Source organism: Centroberyx gerrardi, chromosome 7 (assembly GCF_048128805.1).
Source record: "Centroberyx gerrardi isolate f3 chromosome 7, fCenGer3.hap1.cur.20231027, whole genome shotgun sequence".
Lineage (NCBI taxonomy): Eukaryota > Metazoa > Chordata > Actinopteri > Beryciformes > Berycidae > Centroberyx > Centroberyx gerrardi.
Window position 1 is genome coordinate 7,704,396 of NC_136003.1, and position 26,911 is coordinate 7,731,306.

General features: G+C 42.6%; 1 protein-coding gene across 3 annotated transcripts; it reads right to left on the minus strand.

The window, feature by feature from the left end:
• Positions 1 to 1,736: 1,736 nt before the first annotated feature.
• Positions 1,737 to 25,864, minus strand: ciita (class II, major histocompatibility complex, transactivator). 3 transcript variants are annotated; one of them, XM_071912241.2, is made up of 22 exons: positions 24,604 to 25,864; positions 14,268 to 14,330; positions 12,996 to 13,037; positions 12,773 to 12,832; positions 12,098 to 12,190; positions 11,234 to 11,299; positions 10,209 to 10,256; positions 8,649 to 8,882; positions 8,495 to 8,545; positions 8,154 to 8,267; positions 7,763 to 7,828; positions 7,390 to 7,607; positions 5,751 to 7,117; positions 4,996 to 5,520; positions 4,635 to 4,814; positions 4,294 to 4,365; positions 4,084 to 4,164; positions 3,901 to 3,984; positions 3,256 to 3,339; positions 2,912 to 2,995; positions 2,512 to 2,595; positions 1,737 to 2,258 (listed from the first exon to the last, which is right to left on the minus strand). In XM_071912241.2, the coding sequence occupies exons 1-22, from the start codon at positions 25,796 to 25,798 to the stop codon at positions 2,186 to 2,188; spliced, it is 4,884 nt and encodes a 1,627-aa protein (XP_071768342.2). In that variant the 5' UTR covers positions 25,799 to 25,864; the 3' UTR covers positions 1,737 to 2,185. The 3 variants fall into 3 exon arrangements, with proteins under 3 accessions (XP_071768342.2, XP_078140823.1, XP_078140824.1); XM_078284697.1 differs by having other exon boundaries at positions 12,990 to 13,037; XM_078284698.1 differs by lacking the exon at positions 24,604 to 25,864 and adding an exon at positions 18,858 to 18,995 and having other exon boundaries at positions 12,990 to 13,037.
• Positions 25,865 to 26,911: the final 1,047 nt, after the last annotated feature.

Genomic DNA, 26,911 nt, shown 5'->3' on the forward strand with positions numbered 1-26,911 from the left:
TAATCCTACAGTAGATGGATAAATACAATAGAAAAGCAGTTCTTTGAGGTTGATGCTCTCCATCTCAGAATGTTTGATCGCTATTACAGTAACCAGGATGACCATGTTGGTACAGCACACCGTTTTGTCCACAAGAGAGCGCTAGTACACTAATTAGTAGAGCAGTAGGTTTTCTGAAGACTTCGAGGCCTGTAATGGAAATCCTAATATAGATCAGACGGGTTATGTGGTTTTTGCAAGTAATTCTTCACACTTGTTTGAATCTGCTTGGAGTACCAGATCAGTAGGGTTTGCTACAGCGCAATGAGTGCCAGAAATAACCACAGTATAGTGTTTGAGTCAGTTTGGTATACTTTTTCTTTGATGAATAACTGACACTTATCTAATTTGTCCTCATGTGATACATCCCAGCCATCTACTATTCCAAGAAAAACCGATAAAGCTAAGAATTAATCAGTAATTTGCAATACTGTTTACAAGATACAAGATTCTGCCTAGACACTACACTACTCCATACTTACTCCACACAGGTGTGCATACACCCAAGGATTGGAATCAGATTTTTTCAATCAAGGTCAAGGGAAATACATTTGTATCAAATTCTTCTTGGGTGTATTTATTCTTGTGTTTAAATGCGGCTTGTTGTTCCATTTAAACACAAACCAAATGCATTTGTATTGGAATTTTAATTCTAAGAGGGGTTCATGTATCCAAAGGTGATGAAGCACATAATGAAAAGACTTGGGACTTGAACTTGGATTGAGAAAACAGTCAAAAGTTTGGACACACCTGATTGAATATACAGTGTTTTTCATTCTCTTAAAGCCATTTTGATCTAAAGGCTTCTGCTTAAATGCTTGAAATGTGTTTCTTAGACAAATATAAATAGTGAAGTTGATCCTATGTATGAATTTCTTTCCAAAGCCTTTGCCTTTCCATCAAGGCAAAGGACGGCTACTTTAAAGAATCTAAAATATAAGATAGTTTTGATTTTTTTTCACTCACTGCATGGTCACTGCATAATTCCATTTTAGTTATTTTATAGTTTTGATGTCTTTACTATTATTCTAAAATGTGGAAAATAGCAAAAATAAAGAAAAATGTGGTGTGTCCAAACTTGTATGTATCATGTATTTTCATATCCCTCTTTCTAAACTCAGTTTCACAACTGTGGTGTAAAAAAAACCTGACATCTAGATTCTAATCCTTTACAAATCTATGATGCACTTCCACATGAAGGTTGATGGGTACACCAAGTTGTTACGAATCATTTAATCATCATAATTGATTCTTAGTTAATGTGATATTTTTGTTTAATATTCATTTAATCTCAAAGCTCACGTAAGGTCAATGCAAGGAACACCGGCAGTGTTAGTTAGTGTGTATAGTCACTTAACAGCTTATAAACTAATCAGACTGGCATTTCATGAAAACACCGACAAAGGTCTCAGTTTGCACTAAAAAAACAGAAGAGAAACTTGTTGGGAAGGAAGTGAAAGGAGTGTTTTTTTTAGCAAACCAGTCTACAAGCAGCCGGGTGTGATAGATAACATCATGCTGTTACTGATATGATCAAAACACAATCATAAACTGGTGATGGAGTTCTCAAAACAGAGTGACGAGGATGAATTCATCAAATACAAAAAATCGGTAATTATTAGTGAGGTTTTTTTTTCCAGTTTAGTCAAAATATGAAAATACGAAGGACTCAATGAATTGGTTGAAATAAATTTTATTCATAGTATAGTGTCAGTGCATTTTGAAATGTAAAGCAACATTTTACAGCCACAAAAAGAACGCAACCAGTAGTTCTTCACAAGTGCAGGTTGTATAAAATCTAAAAACTAGCCAACATCATCAACAATACGATAGATCATAGTGCAAATCTGCTTGTAACAGGCGTTACCACAATGTACAGTACTGAGTATACTGTATGTTCCTGAGAAATTCATTATTCCCTATGATTAGCTATCGGATAAAGCAGGAAATCTCTCTCTTTTTAGTGCGCTCTCTCTCTCTCATGCTCTCTCTCTTTCATCCTGTCACTGTCTCTCCACATGCACACACTCAGCGCACGAGAAAATGTAGCTCCTGAAATTACGACTATAGTAATGTGTAGTGTAAACAAAAGTGCATAGGCTCGTACTGTGGGAAAAGCAGGTGAGAAGGTTTTGATCATGTTCTATTACGAAAGGATCCTGTGGTCCTGCTGCTGAAGCCTGTCAAATACTCCAGGTGGAATATACTCGTTACACATCCTGAGAGGAGAGAAGAGGAGGGGAGGGGAGGGGAGGGGAGGGGGGAGGGGAGGAGAGGAGGGGAGGGGAGGGGAGGGGGGGAGGGGAGGAGGAGAAGAGAGGAGAGGAGAGGAGGGGAGAGGAGGGGAGGGAGGGGAGGAGGAGAGGAGAGGAGTTTAGTTTTAGTTTCGTTTGCACAGTGACAAAACAGACAGGATGATCACACACACACACACACACACACACACACACACACACGCTCGCGCGTTCTCACCTCAAACTCTTCATCCATGGACAGTTTTTCAGACTGGCTCCCAAACTCTGTGCTCCAGCGTCTGTCAGCTTGTTATACGTCACACTGCCAGACAGAATACAACAAGGTTACACTTCACACAACTGGCTGACAGAGACACAATGTCACCATGTATGTAAAAGACATCATTTGATCAACATATTCCTCAGCAAACTAGAGACAACAAATTTTATCATAGTCATTTCAGGACTGTAAATCAATGTTTGCCCTCTATGATTTTGAAGCTGGAGACAAATACATTCTTTATTTATCACATGGGGAAATTCAGTCATCACAGCAGCAACACACACACACACACACACACACACACACACACACACACACACACACACACACACAAGACATCAATCTAAAATCTTACTCCAGGTCAGTGAGAGATGCCATGTGAGGAAGGACCGCAGCAAGACTCTCTGCTCCACCATCACAAATCAAACTACTGTAGATACTGAAAAACACAGAGGGAGGGCAAGAGGAGAGAGAGGGAAGTGAAATTAGCACTGTGTGTGTGTGTGTTATGTGCATATGTGTGCATGTGCACTTCTGTGTGTGTGTGTGTGTGTGTGTGTGTGTGTGTGTGTGTTATACACCTATATGTGGGTCTATGTGCCTATGGGGGCGTTTGTGCATGCGCTTGTATGTGTGCCTGTGTGTAGATGTGTCTGTATGTGTGTGTGTGTGTGTGTGTGTGCCTGAGTGTGCGTATACCTTAGACAGTGCAGAGAGGGCAGGGTCTTCAGCGCGGGTGCCAGTTTCTCCAACCCCTGGTCTCCTATACAGTTCTGGGACAGACTGGAAACCAATAGGAGAGAAGAGACACAGTTCATACACATACATAGAGATTTTTTCATTTTTATAGGACTGCATGGTTAAATAAAGGAAAAATAAAATACAGTATAATCTCTGTGGGACTACATGATTAAAGTAGTGCCATTTCAAAACAACAAAATCCACACAATATTCATTGAAAAGTGGGTTACCCTTTGATTATTGATCCAAGGTAGCAGTTGAATGTTCTCAATGTTCTCAATTTATCAATCATGTACATAGGCATTTTCACAAGGATTCATCAATTTTTCCTATCTTGGATTTTCTTTGTGGCATGCACATGTTATATTTGTTTATAGTTGTTTTTTATGAAAGGGAAGGACTATTCAGTATTTCACAAGAAAAAAAGCAAAATATGTATTTTTCCTATCCTACAAATCATCTTTCAAACCCCCAAAATTATCCTGTGACCCCCTGGTGTGTCCCGGCCCCAGCTTGAGAATCACCCCTTTAAGGAAACTTAAAAAAAAATAAAATAAAGAGATAAAGAGAAATATCAGAAAGAGGCTAACATGTATTACTTACTTGAGTATCTGCAGAGAAGGCAGTGAGACTAAAGCATTAGCCAACTCCTCTGCTCCTCTGTCTCCTATCTTACTGTTCTCTAGACTGTAGGAAAGAGAGAGAGACAGTTAGATACTAGGCACACACACACAGTGGAGATGGATGTAATGAAAGAGAGCTACATGTCAAAGTGTGTATACTGACTCTAGGTGCTGCAGGTTTTGTAGACCTGGCAGGAGCTCCCAAAGCTTAGGAAGAGCGAGCGGACCATTCTCTGGACCCAGCCTGTAGGGAGACAACACACCTTCATCATCATCACCATCACCATCACCATCATCATCATCATCATCATCATCATCATCATCACAAGCACTGATTTATAGATCAATTTGATCAAATGTCAGAACTACTCACTCCAACTCCAGCTTGTGTAGCTCTCTGACTGCTGGCACTCCCTCTGCCAGGATGGAGTCTGATTGACTGGAACTACAAGAGGACACAACACACATTTCACAGTCCAGACAGAGGTAGCTTGTATGTTACAAAGTATATCAGAGTTGGTGTGTTCTGTGTCTTGCTCTCATTCTCTGTTTTATGGTTAGCTGTCATCCATCTTGCACTCTCCCTACTCTTCAAATCATTTGTGCGAGACAAAAAGAGACAGAAACGGAGTGTATAATGTGTATAAGGAACCAAGTAGTAAGGAGCTGTGTGTGTGTGTGTGTGTGTGTGTGTGTGTGTGTGTGTTGCCTTACCTGTCCGAAAGTCTCCTGTGTGTGTGTATGTTGACCAGCTTCGCCAGGTGCTCTATGTGACAGACCTGAGTGGCTTTCAATGGGTTGATCTTGAGTTTAGACACCGCCCCTTTAAGAAGCTCCTCTTCTCCACTCTGCTGTAGCTCCTCCCACAGGTTAATGACATCAGCAATGCATGCCCTGGAAGACACCCAAAGGTTCAATCTCAAAAGGTTTGACAGATGAACACACAAATGAACAATGAGACAAATCCATAATCCATAATTCATTTCATGCATGCAAGTTAAAGTTGTGTTTAAGTCAATACCAAGCCACATTCTACCCACCCTTAGAGGGGTGAGATGCATATTGTAACTGGTACCTGAATGTGTTGATGTTGCAGAGCCCCACCAGAGCTCTGAGTCCAGCGATCCGTATCCCAGTGTCCTCCAGTCCCAAGCAGAACCGTCGGCCTTCGGTTCCACCCCGTTCTAGAACCTTCCGTACCACAAACACGTCCGGCGGGCTGAGCGGAACTCCGCGGAACGTCAGGACCTCCGGGAGGTTCTGCGCCAGGTGACCGGCCAATCGCGCGCCGCCGTCGCTGTGCGCGACGCTCGCCTCGTAAAGGTAGTGGCACACCTCCAGGAGCTGGGCGGGGCTCAGGTCGCCAGGGCAAAGGCCCTCTAGGTGTTTCGTTACTATGGCCTGCTTGGCGACCACCGTGTCCCTGGAGGCTGTATTGGTGTCTACGTGATCTCTCCGCAGCTCCGTCCTGTTGAGGAACAGCAGGCCAACGACGAATCGCTGAGTGAGTTCAAGCTCCTCCCTTTGAGGTCGGCGACGCCCCCTCGGGCCTGACTGCAAGGGGAGGGTCTGGAAGAGGAAAGTACGGTCCGATACAGTCCTGGAGAAAGAGAAAGAGAGAGAAAGGGAAAGGAAGTCGGTGAGGGTGAGACAGAGAAAGTGAAAGAGAAAAGAGGTAGAGAGTGAAAGTGATATGCTACCTCACAATCCGACAAGGGACAAAAAAAGATAAAACGGCATAATAAGAGTAAACCGGGCCATGAAATTTTGAATCCAAATTTAGTCTGGCTCTAGCAGAACTTCTGGTGAAACTGAACTGTTGCATTTTACCTTGACAGAGACAGGTGGACCCCTGCCAGGTAACTCTGCAGGAAGGGGTTGGCCCATGAGAGGATGTGGTCATCACCGAAATTATCGTCTTCACTGCCCGTCCTCTCTCCGTTTCTCTTTCTTTCTCCACTTCCCGCTCTCGTTCTTTCCTCTTCCTCTCTGTCCTCTCTTCCTCCTCCTTCTCTCTCACCAGCTGAGACACCCTGCCTCCTCCTCAGGTGGTGAGAGTGGAAGAGTCCCGTCCTGAGGCCGACCCCCCTAAGTCTGGCAGAGATGGTTCGTCCCGCGGGCAGGAGAGACGAGTTGCCTTTGACCGCCTCCCAGGCCAACGAGCTCAGCTGGGACAGCAACTGCCTCTCCTCCACTCTATCCACTTCACCTTCTCCAGCCTTCACCTCCCCGTCCTCTTCTTCGTCCTCTTTCTTCTCCTGTTCTTCCGCTACCTTTGTCGTTTGGCCGCGAGAGCGAGTGCGCATCTGTGTTCTGACGTTGGTCTGACTATTTTTGCGACACCTCTGCGTGGGAGTCCTGCCTACCCTTTGTCTCTGCGTTTCTTTTTGGGAGTGTGTGTGTGTTTGAGCTTCAGCACATGTGTGCGTGCTCCTACACTCACGTTCCATTTTCAGCCGAAGCGCTTGACGGCAGACCCCGGTTAACGTTCTCGGCAGGACCTCCGAACCTTTGCACTGTTCTACAACCGAGCACACCAGCCGACACAGTCCAGGGTTCCAGCAGAGGTTGAGAAGATAGCTGCTGTTCTTCAAGCAGTCCATAGCAGAGGCCCTGAGGGCAGGATCGGTGAAGTACTGGGAAACATAGGTCTCTACATCTGTGGAGGTGAAGCCACAGACCTCCAGAAGGCTGTCCACCCGCCGCAGCAGCTGGCTGGCAGCGCCTCTCGGTCGGGTAGAGATCAGAAAAGTGCAGCCTGGGAGGAGGATCCTCTGGAGGATGGCAGAGTATAATTGTTTTACTGTGTGTGCCTGTTTCTTACTGTCCTTCGGTAGCGATGCCAGATCTTTTTCTTGAATCTGGAGTAACACTTCATAGTCCCGCAAGTCTTCAAACCCATCAAAGATGATCAGCACACGCTTCGGGGCTGCGAGGACCTGAGCGAAGACAGACTCGGGGTCCGGGCAGGAAGGGGCGGAGGGGGAGAGTTGGAGTAGGAGGGTCTGAAGGCTAAAGGTCGGCTCTGTTAGAGTGAGAGCTTTGCCGTCCAATAAGAAGACAAAGTCAAACTGGGGGAGGCAGTCGCTGGCCCAGTCGAGACACAGCTTCCTGATCAGGGTGGTCTTTCCCATGCCAGCGTTGCCTAGCAACAATACAGAGCGTTTGGGTTTGGCTCCGGCTGAGCCCTCAAAGATCTGAAAAGAAACAGTTGAACATGTTGGTACCAGTGAGGTGCACACCAGGGATTTGACCAGTGCTTTTGATGCTTTCATCAGTCATATGATCAAATACAAATACTGAGCTGCACAACACTTTACGATATCTGCCCAAGATTTCTTATCTTATCCTACATTTATTATAATAGAAATTGGCTGTGGTCAATAAGTACATGGCTTGATGATGACTGCAGGGAAAAACACATTTTATCATGGGACTGGAACTTGTCCAATAAGAGTGAATCTCTGACCTGACTCCGCCCCAGGGAGTTCTTTTGCCGCTCTGCATCTCCCATGATGATCAGCTCCTTGTCCAGGCATTTGTTGGTGTTCTTACGAGAGCGAAAGATCGTTCTCTGGACCACCTGCGCGTCCACGTAATGAGGGGTCAGGCTAAGGCCTGCCTCCATGTCCTGGCAGGTTTGTCTCATGTGAGCTTTGGCTTGCTGAAAGTAGTCCTTCACACTCTCTGGAAAAACACACACAGAAATGCACAATCGATACCAAGCTGGTTTTCCATGAAACATAATTTGCATTTCCAAGAAATTGCAGGTAAAAGTTATGATGAGATTTAGGTGTGATGACCATACAAAAGAGAAGATGATATGCCATGTGGTAACTTACGTGAAATATCTAGGACAGTGGGGGACTGACACCGAGGGAGAGGTGATTCTTTACAAGGGGACAACTCTGAAACACAGCAATAAGACAAGTCATGATATTGTAATATGATGATAAACATGGTATGAAATGTAGTTATCCAGCGAATATAGATGGTATAGGTATAGATTCTTTGTGAAATTATTGTGGGATGTAGGATTACAGAGGGACTGATGTCTTAGACGTCGGGGTTTGATTTTATCAACCACATAAACAGGGAGAAGGGAAGAATTTCTCAGCTGTACAGTGGGAACAGACAATATTACTCACACAGTATGAATAGAAGGCAAAGGATGAAACAGAGAAAGGACTGAGAGGAAGACAGTTTTAGTCCAAGGCAGATACTGACACGCACCCATATTGGGGGAGAGTGGTGGGGCCGAGGGGGGAGACAGGGCTTTGCTGGCGGTGTCTGACTGAGATTCTGATGGAGATGAACCCATGACGGCTGGAGCTACCGTACCGTCCACTACAAACAAAGGAGAGGAGAGGATTAGTAAGCTGCATTCACACATACACACTCAGCTATTGGTAGATGGTAGGTAACTAAAAAGTACTGACTGTAAATGTGGAACCATAACATCCATAACATTAACACAGTGAGAAGATCTGCATACATGCACATGAAGCAGACAGACGGGCTGACACACACACACACACGCACATGCACATGCCAGATCAAAGTGTTTTACTCACCTGGGGAGAGAGGTGGCATTTGGTTTCTGCAGGGTGATGAGGCAGCAGGCACTGTATTGGAAACATAGGTTAGAATATGTTGATAGAATATAAACAGACACACACACACACACACACACACACACATACAGTATATGTATGAACACACACTCACCTAATATGTATGTAGGTGTAGCAGCTGTATTGGACAGTGGAAGTCTAATGAATGGATGAGGAGAGAGCCTCAGCGTCTGAACAAACTGACTTCCTGGAGTGTCTGGGAGGGTGATAAACTGGATGGAGGGATGGATGGAGGGATGGATGGAGGGACTGAGCTGTATGATTCTTGGTGGAGGTGTGGAGAGGGACACCATCCCTGCTGGACTCAGTTCTGATCCTGTGTCACTGCCTGTGAAACAACCAGAGACAGCACTCTCTTCATTCTTGGTCAACAGGCTTTGTTAACCTTGAGCGTATCAAAGAGGTATTTTGAACAAGGAAAACAAATATTTCAATTTCCCTAAAACAAAAAGGGATTTAGGATGGAATAATTTTGTGTGATTGAGGCCCTCATACATGGAGGACACAGTACCAGTAATGCTGAATCAACGCATCTCCAAAAAGCAAACATTTCAGGAATTACGAATGCTGACGTTCCCATGCATCCTACAGGGAAATTTCAGGTTCAAGCAACCACAGGCTAAATAAAATAGATTTAAGTTCTCATTTATTAAGCATGCTTGAGATTGGAAGGTTGTTGGTTTGAACCCCAGACCGACTGGGCAGGAAAACAGTAGAAGAGTGTGATTGCACTGGACTAGGTGTGAATCTGTGTAAGAATAGGAGCGTGAATCATCAGCATAGAGTGTAAGTTTCTGTAGCTTTGAGTGTTTAATGCCTTGCTGCAAACCAAATATCCCATGTGGGACAATAAAGTCTCGATCTCGCACATGAAACTCACTCAATATTTAACACAGCACCACGATTACAATTACAAGGTTTTTAGCCCACTGCTACGAAACAAGACAACCAGTCATCTGATATCTATAGTATCTGATATCTGAAGTACATTCAGCTAGAGGAAGCAGTGAGGTGAGAGTTCTTGTTTTGGTTCATCAATGTGACCTTTCATCTTGATTACCTAAAAATTCAACTTCCTGTTTCTTGATACACAATCCAAAGCCGTGAAGGAAGTAAGATCACGCATGGCTGACCTACATCCCCTTTAGACCCAAGTCCAACATTATTAGCCTCACATGATTCGCCTCGTCTCTAAGCTGCAACAGATCAATTATATAAACACTGTTAGGTCGTCAGCATAGAGCCCAGATATTCAACCCCTGACCCCTCCCATCCTCTTGAATTACTGAAGCCTGTAATTACACAAACAATAACATCAAATTTTCAAAAGAGCGACGAGGAGGCTAGCTAATCAATCGTTTGGGAGTGTCTTGAAATTCCAATGGGCGGGGAGTTTTTGTTCCAACACAGAGTATGTGCTGGAAAGTGAGCTTTGAAAGGCAGAAATCGCAGCAGCTGGCCAAGTAATCGTGGAGTCATTGGTACTGACCAACAACCCTATCAACCCCCTGCAGATAAATTACAGTCATTTTGTGATATAGGGCAGTAAAAGCTTAGTTATTGCCCCTTTAAGATGTTGAAGAATTCCTTGTAGGCTGTCTGTCTATTCCTTTAAGAGCTGCACTAATCTTCAACAGGAGGAATTGAATCTTACCTTTGGTGACAGCTGGCTCGACCTTTGCTTCTTTGCTCTTTGCCCGACCTGCAAGAGTTAAAGACCCAACATCAAAACATGGCTCCTAGCTAAGCTCTTCTGAGCCGCACCACCTCCTAGGACATTCAGGAAGCTGAAGTTTATACTTAAAGGACAAGTTTGCCGATTTTGGACCTATATTTGTCTCTTACATACCTGTAGTACTTGGACCCACAGAAAATATTGACTCCCGAGTCAGCTGTTGGTTGAAACAGCGAGCTTCTGTTGCTTCTTGCTGCTAACAATGAGTCCAAATGGGGTTTGTCGTATGTAAGAGACAAATTTAAGACCTTTACTTTAAGACCAAAGGTGATTGGTCCTTTGGAACGGCCTGCTTGCAGAGCTTAGGCTGACAAAAGCAGCGTCATCGTGTAAATCACTTCCACATTTGTACCAACAAGCTTTTATATAATTTCTTTTGACCTATTTTATTCTCTTTGTATTTGACTGTTTCATTCTTCTAAAACACTATTTTAAATTTTTATCTGGCACTTTTTTTGTGTACCTCATTGGAATATATCGTTTTATTATCCTTCAAGCCCTTTGTAACTCATTTATCATTATTACCAGATCATTAAACCAAAGGAGAAAAAAGCAATGTTGACAATAAATATACCTGTCCTGCAAATAGCGTCCTCTCTTGTAGATCATGTTAATATTTGGTGTGAGATTGCATATTCCGTCTCTTGCAAATTTACTGCCTGTTCAATGTAAGTAATCCTCATTCTAGGTTGAGGATTAGGAGGTTGAGTGAAGTGCATGCACATGGAGTCTATTCTGTTATAATGTGACTGACTTGACCTGAAAATGATTGGCTGATAGGTCAAACAATGTTGTGCGTTCAAATCTGTCTGTGTTCGAATCCGGCTAACATTGAATTGCATCATTATTGCTCCCACTTTTCCTGGCTGATGAAGCAGAAATGTCCTAAAAATAGTAAACAGATAGACAAATAAACTAATTAACAAACAGTTTTGATTGGTCACCTGCTCCTCTTTGCCGTTTTGGTCTGGATGGAGTGTTCTCATCTGTACACCGTTCTGATCTGGGAACTAGAAAAGACAAAAATATATATAGAGGAAATGAAAAAAACAGCCACGTAAAACTGTGGCTCCGCTTTGAGATTCATGTTTACTGTTCAATCAGTGAAACAACTTGTTGGCATGGAAACTTCCTTCTAATCAATTTAAAATAACTGTAATAACATGTGATTGTCATTTTGCTCACGTAAACCCCTTTGATTCCATCGACATCGCATCCTGTCACACACCAACATTCCACTCTCATTTTCATGTGATTTGAATATTAGGGGTCACTGGTTATTTCCAGTATGGGTGGGTACGTCTGCACTATATACAGCATCAACCTTTCCAAGAAATGCTTTAGCTTAATATAATAAGCACATAACCATTGTCAGATGAAAACCTTCAAAAACTCTAGAAAACATTTTAAGAACTAAGAAAAACAGCTGCGAATATATTTTTGAAATTATACAACAGCTTTTGGGCTTACTGGAGCTCAGGGTCATGTGTTTATCCAGCACAGAAAGGAATCAGGTTTTCTCATTGAAAAACACCAATATTTTGGGCCGGTGGTATCTTAAAGATTAGAGAAGCGCCTTCAAGGTCACTTGAGGTCCCTAGATTTTCTGGGAAATCTAGCCAGGGAAAGTGAATGTGTATATGCAGCCATTCCAATGAAACTTCTCAGTGGCCAAAAGTAGGAAACTGTGGTTGTACTGGGCGGCTCCCAAGTGTGAATGCGTAAAACTGTGTGAATGTGAAACAGGACGTGCTGAGAAGCTATATGGTTTTCACATGTCAATCATCAGTTGGCGACTGGTTATCTACCTCTAGGCCTCTTTCGCCTGGTAGGTGTGCGGTCTTTCTGTCTCTGCTCCGGTCTGTCTGGGCTGGGCAGCGCTGTTGGCACGGCAACGTCACCTGCGAGCATGAAAGAGGAAGTGACAGTCAGCCGAGCAGCCCGCAGACACAGTATCCCATGGTATTATTACGCATCTCAGTATTGAACTGACAATCGTGCCGATGGAACGTGTTTCTCCAAACATCTTGCTCGTGTCTGGCAGAATTGTCCATCTAAGTTGATCTCAACAAAATAGTAGTATCGCAATCTGAAGGGAAACACTAGTATTGCTGGTGTCCCTTGGGATAAGATGATTTCCAGTTTCAGATGCCATACCAGTGTATGACATCATCTCCCTAGGTGTAGGTGGGTTTCTCAACCCACTTCACTGTCAATTTCCACTTCCGCTGCACTGGTGAACGTCACATGATCAAAACACTGTAATGTCTAATAAAAGTTCTATTTATTCATCTACTTTTCTGTCTTTTGTATGTGTCTTTCTCCCAATCTGTCTGCGCACCCATCTTTGATACTGAAAGTAAAGAGAGTGTACAGGATTGTTTTTGTTGTTTTGGCCCTTCTCTTTTTTCTCATTTCCTCTCCCCCACTGCCTGTCACCTGTTTGAGGAAGTAATCATGAAATCAGAAGAGGAGATCTTTACCACTGTCGTCTAGGTCTTCTTCACAACTCCAACTGGCAAAGTCAAAGATGGCTTCTTGGTCTAGGGGAGAAGAACGGATATCAGTCAAAGGGTCACGCGCTGTGTGGTTGTTCATGCGTGTGTGTGTGTGAGTCATCCAAAAGAGTATGATTGGGTGTGAATGTCATCTTAGATACAGTATGTACTGTATGTGTGTGTATGTTTGGTTGTGACTCACCTGAACTCAACAACATTTTCTCCAGGTATTGCTCTATAACCTCCAAATCTGATGACAAAAACATAAATAATAAACAAAATAATGAGGATTATAAGACAAAACATTTCATCAGCTAGTTTTGCCAAGCCTGGAACCAGACCCGTGAATCCCTCGTTTTTGTTTTCATTCGTCTTTGCTTATTAACCGTTTGAATTTCAAAGATTTGACAAGATTTTTATATAAAACGACACCTGTTGTATGAGTCTAAATCAAAGTGGGGCTGCTACAGAGTGGAAACCACAGAGATTTGCTCTTTTTGCACAGATAAAATTCTGCTGTCGGTATGGTCACAGGCAGGAAATCTTTTCTATATAACCCGAACCCACAGAAATGAAAAGTCAAAACAGCGAAATGCAACTGACATTTACAACCGTACAACCAGCCAACGTTAGATCTTTTACCTCTCTTGTCTCTTTGGTATCTTTTGGTATAGAACTATCACAGACCGGCCAGGTTGGTAAACATGAGCGTGCTGTGTGCAGTTTATTGACATCACATTACATGCTTTCTGCGTATTGAAGATCAAACGGTTACCTCTTGCTGATATTTGAAGCTGCTTACGTGCAAAGTTGCCTAGTGGAGCTTTAATCCTAGATGGGTCCTGGTCAATCGAAGCAACAAAGAGTTGCTTTACTCATGTTGCTTTACTCAAGGCTAACAGCGTCTTGAATGCTTGATATCTGTACACTCAAATTGCCTCCTCAGAGGAAACCATTGACAGTTTGAATAACTTCAAATGATTGCATAGTTAACAAATACAAGGAATAAAGAAAATTAGACAGTCCCAGGGTTGGGACAAGCTAATATTTGGTGAGTAAATGTAGCAACATTGAGATGAAAGAGATGATTGTAGGGTTAACCTAGGACACAAGCTCTAGAGGTTTCTAGAGTTTCTAGAAAGTGTCTATGTGGAGTGGGCGGATATAGTGTATGTGGTTACATAGGCAGAGGGCATAACCTCTAGACTATGTCTGAGCAATAAACCTCTTTGCTATCATCTCCACCTCTTGATTAGTCATCATTTCAACCATAACTACTTTCATACTTTCAAATTTCATCCAGTTAGAAGACTTAGAAGACTTCTTTCTAGCCAGGTGTTCATGGTATTTTGTCCATTCAGCACTGACAGCAGCTCCTTGCCACGGCTCAGTCAGTTAATTCATGTTAGAGTACAGTACAGACAGACTGGCGAACACAAACACCTTCCTGGCACAAGGGAGAACATTTAACAACATTTACCTGGTATCTCTCCATAGTCCGGGTAGGGAGGTGGGTCCAAATCTACTTCCTGCATTTTAGTACCTGATAACATTACACACACACACACACACACACACACACACAAGGAGAGAGTGAGAGAAAGGCAGAGGAGAAAGAGACAAATATAATAGTCCTTCATAAAATGGCACATAAAAATATGGGGCGCAACCTGTGAACGTTGCATGAGCGCTGCCTATTGAAGTTTTATTGGCTTGAGTATACTGATTAGAAGTGACTCTCATTTGTTGTGACCCCTTTGTGTGTCACAACAAATGCTCACAATAGAATATTACATATATATACTATATATACTATATGTACATTCTTTGGTTACTTCATATATATACATATATTTTATGTATACTCTTGGCTATTTCTGTGGATATTATCATGGATGATGGAAGAAATTAGCATAATTATCTAATTCCTTTGTGTCTGAATGCTGCTGGTTTATGTCTAGATTCCTGGGTAGCAGGAGGATGGGGTTGGGAGGAATGGGTGGGTTGTACTGGTAGTTTTGTTAATGTTTGTTTGCTGTTTTTGTGTCTGTTTTTGTGTTTTTATCTATGTACACTACCTTGGTTCATCATGTTAGGGGTTAGAGGGTGGGGGTGGAGTGGGTTGGGGGAGGAAAACAAGGGAAATGGGGGGGGGGGGGGGGGGGGGATCTGTTGTAGTACACTTTGCTTTGTTTGCCTTGTGCCACTTTTGTGACTGTGATGGTGCTTCCCCTTCCTTATACACACAATAAATAATTGATCACAAAAAAAGCAAATGCTCACAATGCTGCTGCCCATGCTGTTTTCCAAAAGATAAAAGCCAAGGCACTGCCCTTGGTTGTGTGGACATTAGTACCAACTGTGGGCCCATCTCTCGACCTCATTATGTTTCTCTTTGCCTCATCTGTTTTCTTATGTCATTGTCCATGTTACTGTCCGTTCCACTGTCTGTCCTGGGATCTATTGCACCCTCAGCCATCCCTCTTTATTTTGCCCCTTCCATTTTTTTCCTATTAAGGTTTTCTTGGGAGTTTCTCCTCGTCTTCACTGAAGGTCTAAGGCTGGTGGTGCTGGTAGGTTAGGCTAGATAGAATAGATAGGCAGGTTATGTCTTGCTAAATCTTGCTGTTGTGAGTCTTTGTTTTGCTTCCTGCTCTGCGGTTGATTTTTGATCAGTCAGATCTACTGTAGGTAGGCTCTTTCTCTGCAAAGTCCTTTGAGACAGGCTTGTGATGAAGGACTATAGAAATAAATGAACTTGAACTTGAAGGAATGGCATATTATGGGAAGTGAATGCTTCGGCCAAATGTCATCTGCTGAATCATCACTAGCAAAGTTGTGTCCATATGTGCAGCCTACGCCCTGAAAGTGCAAGGATTTAACATTCTAATTTCCATATTTACTGACGTGATTTCTTATTTTGATGCCTTGATGTTAAAGCACACTGCAGGATTTCCCCCATTGTTTTTCCCTGTGTGTGCAATCAAAATAGGACACGCCCCCACGGGATCAGCTGGGAAAAAATATACCTGGCATTGAACCAGCTAATCAACTGAAAGTGACGAGGAGAGGTGATATGAATAATGAAAATAATGCTATTAGCAATAACATATCGTTTTACATGTATAATGTCTGAAGCTGAGTAGTCTCGCATTGCCCACACCTTTCCTCACACTCCAATTAGCACTGCCCACCAATCATACTCAAACACAAATTAGCAGCTTTCAGTACAGACAGAGGTTAGACAGCCAACACATAGGAGTGATACGAATAATGAATGCAAATTTGTTTTTTACATCCACGTGACTGATATCCAGTGATATACAAAGTAGGCTTCTGACTCCTGAAGCACAGCCTCCAAACTGAAGCATTATAACTCAATCATTTATTTTAATCACTTGTTGGTTCGTTTGTCTTTCAGCGAGATGGAACTGCATAGTGGAAGACTCACTATCCGCAGAGACCGAAGGGTCAGGGAGGGCAGCAGAGAGAGAAGAAGAACAAAGAGAAAGGGCGGCTAGTTTGTGGGAAGGAGAGAGGGAAGTAAGAGATAGTGGAAAGAAACAACAAGCAGAGTGTGTGAGTGCGTGTGGGGGGGGGAACTAGTGGAATCCAGAGGGTGGATTGAGGAAATAGAGCAATTAGTGGGAAATAAAAATTTCTAATTCTCAAAGGATTACAAATACGTCCAATATTACAAAATGCCACTAGAAAATTCCAATGGAAATGGTTATTAGTGTTGGAACCCTTCCAACACCATTTAAGCACTGTCTTCAATGTGTCCTCCTGTTTTGGTTTTGTTGTTGTTGTTTTATTAAGTAAAGGAACATGATCATCAGTATTTTTGCCAGCTTTGTTCAGAAAAAATAAAAGTGCTGTAACCCTAAATTGTAAATTAAAAAAAAAAAACTTATTCAAAAAAGAAATGTATCATTAAATATTTGACTTGATCTATGTAATATAATGACTTCACCGGTAAACTGCTTATTCAAGACATCCTTATTTCTTGAACATAATACTTTAACATTGCTTAAAAACTTCCACAAGGGCTTCATTAAAAGACATTTCAGATGTTAAATCAAAAGGTTACATCATTAACTTTAAGGGTCAACTTAAGTGGTTAAACTTTTACATTCTATGCACAATTCATCTTAATTTGAGGAAAAAAATCCTAGTTACTCCATAAGTAAGGTAATTATTCAAGTAAATTAAGGTGAATTTAAGGAGGTTTAAAGGTGTAAGATTAAGGGACTCTGTTCCCTAGTGTGTTGAATAGATTATTTGGTTTTATTCTATTCTGTAGCTTCAACTTAGTCTTACTATGATGCTATGTTATTGAGCAGCATGTAGTTTCATTTGTTTCCCTGTGTTTTCTGTCTCTTCAGGCATTCCTGCCAAGCTTTTTACTACATAGCACAAAATGGCCATAATGTAGCCGCAGGGGTTTGATTGGGTTGTCGATCAAAACCAAACTCTATGATTTTATTGATGCGGATTGCTTTAATACTGATTTCTTCTGTCTGTCTTGTTGTTTAGGCGGGATGCCTTCACAAGGCTCTAGGGGTTTTTGATCTCACCCACGCAATTGGTTCACTTGTCTATTCTGTTTTGTAGAAAGCTTGTTTCATTGTGCAAAAATAGAATATAGCTGAGATTTATGGCTTTCAAATTCACTTTCCGGCCCGTACTGTTTTTTGGAACAAAAACTCACCCCTGGGAATTTCATGACACTCGCAATCGGAGTGGGTGGATGGGTGGTTTTACTGTGACAGAGATTTGTGTGGGAGGAGACGACTTATGCCAAAGTTGCTACTATTCCTGGTATAGATGTTATCCTGTCCTGTCCTGTAATGTGGGCATTGTGGAAGACTTGTGACTGTAACTGTGATTAAAGGCTACACAAATATGCTTGACTTGACTTAAAGGCCCAATTTGATATACAAATGTAAACAAAAGGTATCCCTGCCAGTGCTGTACAAAGCTATGCGCTGAAAGAAAAGAGAAAGAAAGAAAGAAAGAAAGAAAAAGAAAGAAAGAAAGTTCAGGGCTTTAAGAAAACAATAGAGACAGACTGGTGGCAGAGAACATGGCCTCCAAAAATCAACTGAGGAGTATCAAACCACATCTTTATACTATGTACAATAGGCTACGGGTGAGGTTCAGGTTCAGGTTCAGGTTACTTTATTTGTACCCATAGGTAGATTTGGTTTGCAGTAGAGAGTCATTCATCTTGACACACATTTTAGAAACAACACAGACAGTAGACAAACATAATAAACAAGAAGAAGAAGAAGAAGAAGAAGAAGAAGAAGAAGAAGAAGAAGAAGATTCAATTCCATTTGAACCCACTTTGGAAGCAATGGCAGAGGGAACATTTTGTTACCTGTGTGACTATATGCATAAAAACAAACACTTCAACTATGAGGAACTAGTGAGGTTAAATATAGCTCAGTGGCCATGTTGTATCTGTCTAGTTTGCAGCAGCCGCAACTTTACAGTGCCAATCACTTAACCACATCACTGCCTACATACAACACATGACAAGAATAAGACAAGCTGCAAGAAGAAAAACGTCTTTACCAGTGAAAGACTCAAATGACTTGCTTCTGCCACACCTGTTCTTAACCCTTAGAGGAAACTGTGTTAACGAAGAACCATGCACCATGAACCTACATCTGTCTGTTGTTATGTGGCTAGACAAGTCCCTTGATTCCCTGGAAGTCCCCATACATACCCAATCTTCACCCAGCTTCTTCTAACCATCACCTCTCCCCTCAGTTAAGCAATTACTTCTATATTACATAAAAAGCATCAATTAATGCATTTTTGATAAGTGATTTTTGTTTATAGCCTTACTTCTTATAGATTACCCACCTTTTTTATAAACATAATTACATTTAATTAAACAAAACAACTTATTAAAACGTATTTTTAAAAAAGAGTGCATTCACAAAAGATAGCCCCCTTTCTATTTTGCCATCCATGCCAGCTGCGTGGCAGCATGCAAAGTTTTGGAGACGCGACTGCCGACTCGGACTGTCCCATCCCAACACACCCGACGCCCATTCACCTGTCGCGGCGGCCCGCAGCGTCTCCATCCGCGTCTGTGTCTCCATCTCTGTCCTCCGGCAGCAGGCCACTGGACTCCCCGCTGTATATTCCCTGTGCGCTGAAATAGCCACCCGCGCTCTGTGTACACGGAGCTGTCCTCAGGCGACCTACAGCTCCACTCTGTGCGAGACCAACCTGCCCGCAGTCTCGACGCTCCACTTTTACTTTCACTCTGCTCCTGAGCTCCACTGAGCTCATGTTTACCGCAGATGGCACGCCGAGACGGTTTGGTGTGTCGAGATGAGCGGTTAAGGGGCTTACAGTGATGATTAGTTAAGTGCAATAGTGAAACAAACTGCAATTTCTGTTTCAATTTCAGTCATGTTGTAGGCCCCAAACAGTCAAAAAAGTTGTCGCTTTTGCAGCCCTCTGCATTGTTGCATTACTCATAAACTGTGATTATGTTTTCCTAATGAGTCGTCGTCGTCTCACACTAGTTAGTTAAGAGTTAGGCTAGTTAAGAAATGATGTAAAGTTTATGCTACTTTCTCCGGGTGGAAGATTTTTTGCTTGATTTTTTATTGAGGATGACAGCATTGGACATCAAGGCTGGTCACTGGGATCATTCACATGAGAAGTAATGTAAAAGTAATGTAAGGAGTAGCAGGGGCGGAAATTACGGGGGGGACAGGGGGGTCCGGACCCCCCCTTCCTGGGACTAACAGAGAGTTGTCCCCCTCAATATATCATTGTAAACATAACTATATAATTTTAAATAATATAATAATATGCATTGAAAGCACTTGTGCTAATTATAGACGCAAAACAATGCCTTTTTATTTTCGAAAGATTGAGTCCCTCTCTCATACGCCTCACAGTGGTTTGGTCCACTGCCTACCTGCCTCCCCGAACCCCCACACACACACATGAACCCCCACACACACACATCAGCCCTCGGTACGAGTGTGTGTGGAGGATCTCTGGAAGTGTGTCAGTGGTGGCTGACCTCCAGTAAGTAGCTGAGGTTAACTTAAAACAAAGGATGTGTCAGACATTTTTCTTTACTTCTACCACTCAATAGAATAAAACACATTCACAATTGTAATCAGACTACATTTTGTTCCGTTACCTCGCGGTTGAATCTTGTGCGTCAACGTGTTGGCACGAGCCGCGTCTCCTAATGCATGTATGTGTATGGAGGCAGGAGGTCTATCCACAATTAAAATCATCATAACTCGCTGAATTTTCGACCGATTTTCAAGCGGTTTGGTTTGTTACAAATGCCAGACATGTATTTATGATACAGGATAGTTGGTTAAATTAAAATGCGGGATTTCATACCAAAATACTTTATCTTTTGTAGATGGTAACAGTAATATTTCTATAATATAATATTTAAGATTAACTTACCCTATGTAATTAGGTTCTAAGTATATTATTTTTTTCTTACTGCATGTAAAATGGCTGCCACTATGTTATTTTGTTCATAATTTTGGAAATAAATGAAGACTTAATTAATAAAAAAGACATAATTACAACAAACATTATGTTAAATATAAGTAAGTTTCTGGCAGGCTTCATAGCGTTCTGGACTTTTACACATTGACAGCAAAACATTAGAGATCTGCTTTTTCGGGAAAACAAAATCTAATTAGGCATATATTAGCTTTAGTTCAGTTAATGGGTGTTGCATCTCACCTACTACTGTAAATAACCTGCATGCTGTGTGTGTGTGTGTGTGTGTGTGTGTGTGTGTCTATTTGTCAGCCAGCCAGGTCAGTTAAAATGGCAGAGAAAAGAAAAACAGACATCCGATCATTTTTCAGTGCACCGAAACGCCAAGTAGAAAGACCCCAGTAATATCAAAGGCAATTTGATAAAATCTTCATAAGAAAGGAATGAAGTGCTTATGGAAATGTTTCATAATGGACCTCTATATACATTTAATACAACAGTACTTTTGGCGGCACCTTTGGTGTCCCCTTCAGGAATTGCTCTTGAGAATTTTTTCTGTTTATTGTCCCCCCCAACAGTGAAATGAAATATCCGCCCTTGACGAGTAGTGTAACTAGTTACTGCGCCTGGGGAGGGTTAGTAATAGCCAAGGGTGGAGGGTGAAGTAGCTAATTACATTTACTCACGTTACTGTAAGTGAGTAGCTTTTTGTGTATGTAGTAAATGAGCTACTTTTAGGCCTATAGTAGATTTTTACACCAGTACTTTTACTTCTACTTAAATAGAATATCAGCAAATTAACAGTACATCTACTTGAGTAGGACATTCTACTACTCTTTCCACCACTGGTAATAGCTATAGCTACTAATCAGGTAAGGAGTAGTGTAGAGGCCCATAACCTAATGACTGCCTATAATGTACCAAATTACATGATACAACTACATGTAATGAAGCCAATAATGTAATAAATAGGCAAAATCAACAGTTATAGCTAGTTATGTTGCAAGATTCTATCACATTATTGGCTCTTTATTACTTAATAGGCTTTAGTATTACATTTAGTTGTAGGCAGTTATGTTACATGCCTCTATTTTTTTTTTTTTTTTTTAACATGGAGACCTAATGTATCCCAGAGTTTCCCTACCATTGAATAGGTGCAGTGGGTCACCTTGCCTTAAAGAGCTGCTAACCCACTTAATAGAATTTCCCTAGTCTGGATTTCAGTGGAGTTTTAGTGTCCCATGATGGTCTGAATGCTGTTTCAGAGAAGAAATTTTGGCGGAAACACCGAATACCTGGAATGTTTTGGCATGAAAATGGTCAAATTTGAAGATGTTGAATATCGGCACAAAATGTCTAATGGCTGTCAGCCTTCAAAAACCCATATTGTACCGGCAGTTAACCTGTGGTTTCATCCAGGAAAGGAAGGAAACCATGCAATTCCGTTTTAAGCCCGCAGTATACCAAGGCCATGCATGTTTATTACATGTTTATTATGTTATCATGACTTTTTCTCTCTCATATCCACAGGTCAGTGAACACAAATTAACACCAAGTAATTAGTGATGAATTGGTGAACTGACCAGTGAACAATTTGTCCAATAAAGGCTGAGAATGGAGCAGCTGAGCTCAAACTTTGTCTGCAGACAAATACGATGCAATGTGAGTGAAGCATTATTTTTCTTTCTCTCACTTGGGCACACACACACACACACACACACACACACACACACACACACACACACACACACACACACACACACACAGCCTCTTGCTCTGGACAAGGAAACATGGGGAGTTTTGGCTAGACTGGAAAGTACCTGCTTCACCTGCTTATCAATGCCAGTTTGGTAGCTCACTTATTAAGTGCCATGCCAGCACATATGTTACATCACACAGACACACACACACACACACACACACAAACACACACAAATACACACTGCCTTGTTCTGGACAACGGGAAACATGGTGAGTTTTGGTTAGATTAGAATGTACCTGCTCTACCTGCTTGTGACAGTGACAGTTTGATAGCTCACTTATTAGGTGCCACACAATCACACAAACAGACACACACACACACACACACACACACACACACATTCCTTCACTATCATGTCATCAATACCTGTTTGTTCACTCGGTGATACCATACTGACAAACTATTTTCTCATCAACAATCACAATGGAGATGCATGCACACATGGACACACATGCACATACACGCCCACACATACACAAGCGCTTGTTCATACACACACATTGCCTTGAATATTGCCCTTGGTAAATATTAAAGTAGCCTACTTTGTACTCGCTGTTACTGTATTTTAAGCAGTATCGTATGGGAAAGAAAGACAAGATGAAAAGAGGCAGAAGAGAGTGAGTACGATGGAGGAAGGGGGGAGGGAAGTGAAGACAATGGGACGGGGGAGGGAGGGTGGGAGGGAAGGAAGGAGTGGTGGGAAGGTTAATTTTCTTGCAGTTATGTAACAACTTTGATAGGAGTCCCTTTCCTGAGAAGCCATTTCTCTGTGACGCAGCAATTCTATTCTATTCCATTCTTAATTTTCACATAGAAAATACATTATGGCAAAATGCGTATGTGGGTTACTGGAATTCTTAATCACCTAGTGGCACTGAACACCATAACACATTACAGCCCCAGCCAACTTGGCAAGCAGGACACTGATTAACACTGCAACGGGACATGACAACACACTGTGGCACTTAGCAAAACATGATGAGCACCCAACTATATAACACACTATTTGTAGGAATTTAGCCAGATTTCGCACCGATAGGCAGAGCTTTTGAACTTGGTGAAAATATGAAAGAATGACCAGTACATGACCAATTCTTTAGATCATTCATTTTTGTTCCTTGGTGTAGCATTTAATAAATCACTTCTAGCTTTTGCTCATAAAAAGAAAGGAAAACTGTCATAGGCTCAGGTTTGGCCTTGTCTTGCTGCCAAAACCTTGTGTCATGTACATCAGTAGCCAGACCTCCACAGTGTAGTTCAGTGGGGCTTTCCAGGGTCCAAGCCAACTCAACTTGTATTAATAGTATCAACGCTTCAAGAGCAAGTGTAGGCGTTAGACAATCCCCCCATTTGCATTCTAGTTGATGATGAACCTATTTCCCCGATTTGAACCAGATACAGGCCAGCAGAGTAGTGAAATTGTGAAATCGTTGTAATGTATGACGGAAATCACTATTTGTTCATTTGAAACTGTGGCCCTCTAGCTCAGTGGTTCTCAAACTAGACCCCAGGAGTCCTTGAGAGGGTTCCAAGGGGTTCCAGCAACATATTATTTAGCTGTAAGTTTATTATTATGGATTGACTTTTCTGATCAGAGGTCTAACACTGCACTATCATCCCCCCTCCTACCTAATAGACAGGCAGCAAACTCTTTTGGGATGGGGGTCTGTGGTGTAAACTGCATCTAACTGGGGGTTCTTGACATGACAAAGTACGGGTGCCTTTGTTCAAGCAGAATGACCCGCTCTGTAGGCAACAAGGTGCAAAAAGACGAAGAGATTAGTTTTGGGAGAAAATGACACTCCCTGCCAAGCTCTGCTGTGATTTGTTGAGAATTCCAGCAGGGTGGGAGGATGCGATTCCTGAAATTCCCTCTCTGGTCGGAACCTGTTTGTTTATTAAGTTAAGTATTGTTAAGTTATTTTGTGACTCCGGGACTCTCCACACTCAAAACGAAACTGAAAGATAGGCATGCGATAACTGCCGAACCCTGCCAAAGCATTGGCCTAAATTATCCTAAACACTGTTCATGCCAACCACAACACAAGGGCTCTGCCCAAGAGAGGTGAAAAGAGAAACGGATAGGGAGATATGAAAAGTAATACGGAGAACTGTGAGAAAGCAAGAAAAAAATCGAAGGTACAAAGAGAAGAGATGTTGGCTGAGTGCCAGAAAGCCCTGAAGAGCACAAGAAAGTTAAGAGTAATGAGCAAAAAGTGTTCATTTACATTTCAAGCATTTCGGTGTTGCTCATATGCAGGGTGACTTACAGTGAGTGCAATAAGCTTCAATTCCTAGATCACCACAACATTACAAGTGACCAATACTGAGGAATGAAAGGATCAGAGCCACAGCGGCCTGTCATCATTCCTGTTACACCAGACAGATCACAGAAAAGAGAAGTGGTAGAACCAGAAGGAAGAGAAATAAGGAGAAAGGTGAAAAGGGAGGAAACTCTCCAGAATTGGAGGGAGAAGAGGAGGAAGACGTGGGAGAGGGGATATGAGTCACTGAGGAGAGGGTGACGTGAGGATTTGGACCAACTTACCCCAATCTGTGTCCACCCCTTCCTCCTCTTCCTCTTTACTCTCATGGGAGTCTGTCGTTTGGTCAGTGCTGCAGGAAGTTGCTGTGTTATCAGCGGCCCTGTCAACAATGTCTAGGCTGTCTGCAATGTCGTCTATGATCATACAAAGATGTGTGTGTGGATACGATGTGTGGTCTAGTGGGTTAGCAAGAGCGTCTTTTGCCATACAGGGAGAAAGTAAAAGTGCTAAGTCGTCTGTGAGTCCGGCGTCTGTGCTGCATTGTGTGTCTGCTGTCAAACAAGGAAGGTAACTGTCCTCTGCTGTGTCTGTCGACCTGTCTGTAACCTGGCAGATGCTGAGATTGCCTGCCAGTCCTTCTGTGTTGTTGTTTCTGTCTGCTGCTGTACAGTCTTTAGCAGATGATGCAACTCTTGTCCCGTCGCTTGTCCCAGAGACGCTGATGGCTTTTGACGTGTCAGTTGCTCCATCTGTATCCAGAGTTAAACCTGGGTCTGTGATCTCTATGCTGTCTACCTCTGCACTCTTACAGATGGAGTCTGTTTTTTTGTCTGTGCTGCTGTCGGTTGCTGTGCTGGTATGGGCATCCATTGGTATTCCGGTGTTTGTTTTGTCTGTACTGTAGTTGGTTGTTCTGTTTTTGTTAAGGTCCAATGTCATGCCTGTGTCTGTAAACTGTCTGTTGTCGTGTTCTGGACGAGCGCAAATGTCCTCTATACTAATGCTGGATAACGGTGAGGTATTGTCATCTGCCCTATCGTCTGTACTGCTGTCAGTTGCTGCGTGGTCAGCATTGAAATCCCACATTAAGACAGCGCTAATCGCAATAATGTCATCTTCTTCTTCAGAAAGGGAGTGGTTTTCATTTTGTGTTGCTCTGTTGACAGCATAGGAATCTGGTGTCCTGCCAGCACCTGCAATTTCTGTTTCCTTGTCCATATGAATAATAGGGTATTGTGTTTCATTGTCTGTTGACCTGTTGTCTGTTGTTGTATGGCCAGGAGTCATACAATCCACTAGGGGCAGTAACACCCTCTGTCCCCTGTCCCAGTGCTGCCACAGAGGGAGAGCTATCCTCCTAGCCGTCTCCTCTACTTCCTCTAACCATTTCTCCTCCTCCCTCAAATTCCCCTCATCTGTTCTTGGGATCTCCCTTTGCTCTAGACTTCTCACCAGTTCTGTCAGTTCTTCACCCATCCTGAGATTGCATTGGTGGTCATGTACCGTCGGTGTAGATTTAATCCTGTGAATGAGATGGTGTTTGTCCATCGCCGCCCCCCCCATCCAATGGCTCTGTTGCGATTGGTGAAGTGTTGGTTTAGGATTCCTTCCGTGATTCACTTGGTGATCATAAACTGTTGGGTCACCCGTTGTTGACCTTTGAGACTTCACTCCACCATTGAGACCATGTTCGTTAATTGTTTGCCTAGATTTCTTGCCTTGACATTCATCCATTGTTGATATAGACTCAGCCCCGTGGTTGTGGTCACCGATTGCGGATTCTCCGGACTTCACTCCATCACTGACACAGTATTCATGAATTCCTGATCCACATTTCATCATCTCATTGAGCAGAAGTTCAAGAAATGTCTCCCTAGATTGAATACCTTGGGTGAGGTGCTGCTCCTCAATCGCCTCACTCAGCTGATGTTCCAGAAACGGTGTCGATGCAATTCCCTTGGTGAGCCAGTGTAGACTGAAGCTCTTGCCGTAGTCCTCGGAGATGACCTGTTCCTCCACCAGACCCTCCAGCAGAGCTTGGATCTCAGTAGGAGAGGCCCAGGTCAGAGCCAGCCGCACCCTGCCCAGAACCTCCTCGAACTGGGCCATGGCTACTACTTCCACCTCCTGGGCTTGGAGGTCTGGCAAAAGGAGACAGCCAGCGGTGGTGATGGTTTGTGTGTGTATTTTGAAGGGATACAGAATGACTTAAGTCCAGGAGGCGTGCTTCTACATGGAGGGAGGTGTGCATATAATTAAGGGGGAGGTCTGTTGGAAGTATTGTTTCAGTATTTGTGTGTGACTGTGTCTGTGCAAGTGACTTTTTAGGAGCCGGAGGCAGAGACATCTTTATTAGGAAGTGAGGTTTTTATATGCTTAGATAGGAGGTCCATTTCAGGGAAATACTGTTTCAGTTTTATACTGCTCATCAGCCTTGCTACAAACACACATAACCATGAACCGTGCATCCAAGCACAGACTCATGTCCCTATAAACACATTTAAGAGGTACACATACAGTACAGGGTTACACTAAGAAGAGATAGTGATGCACATCCAAAGTTTTAAGCAGGTGGTAGATACATAAAGC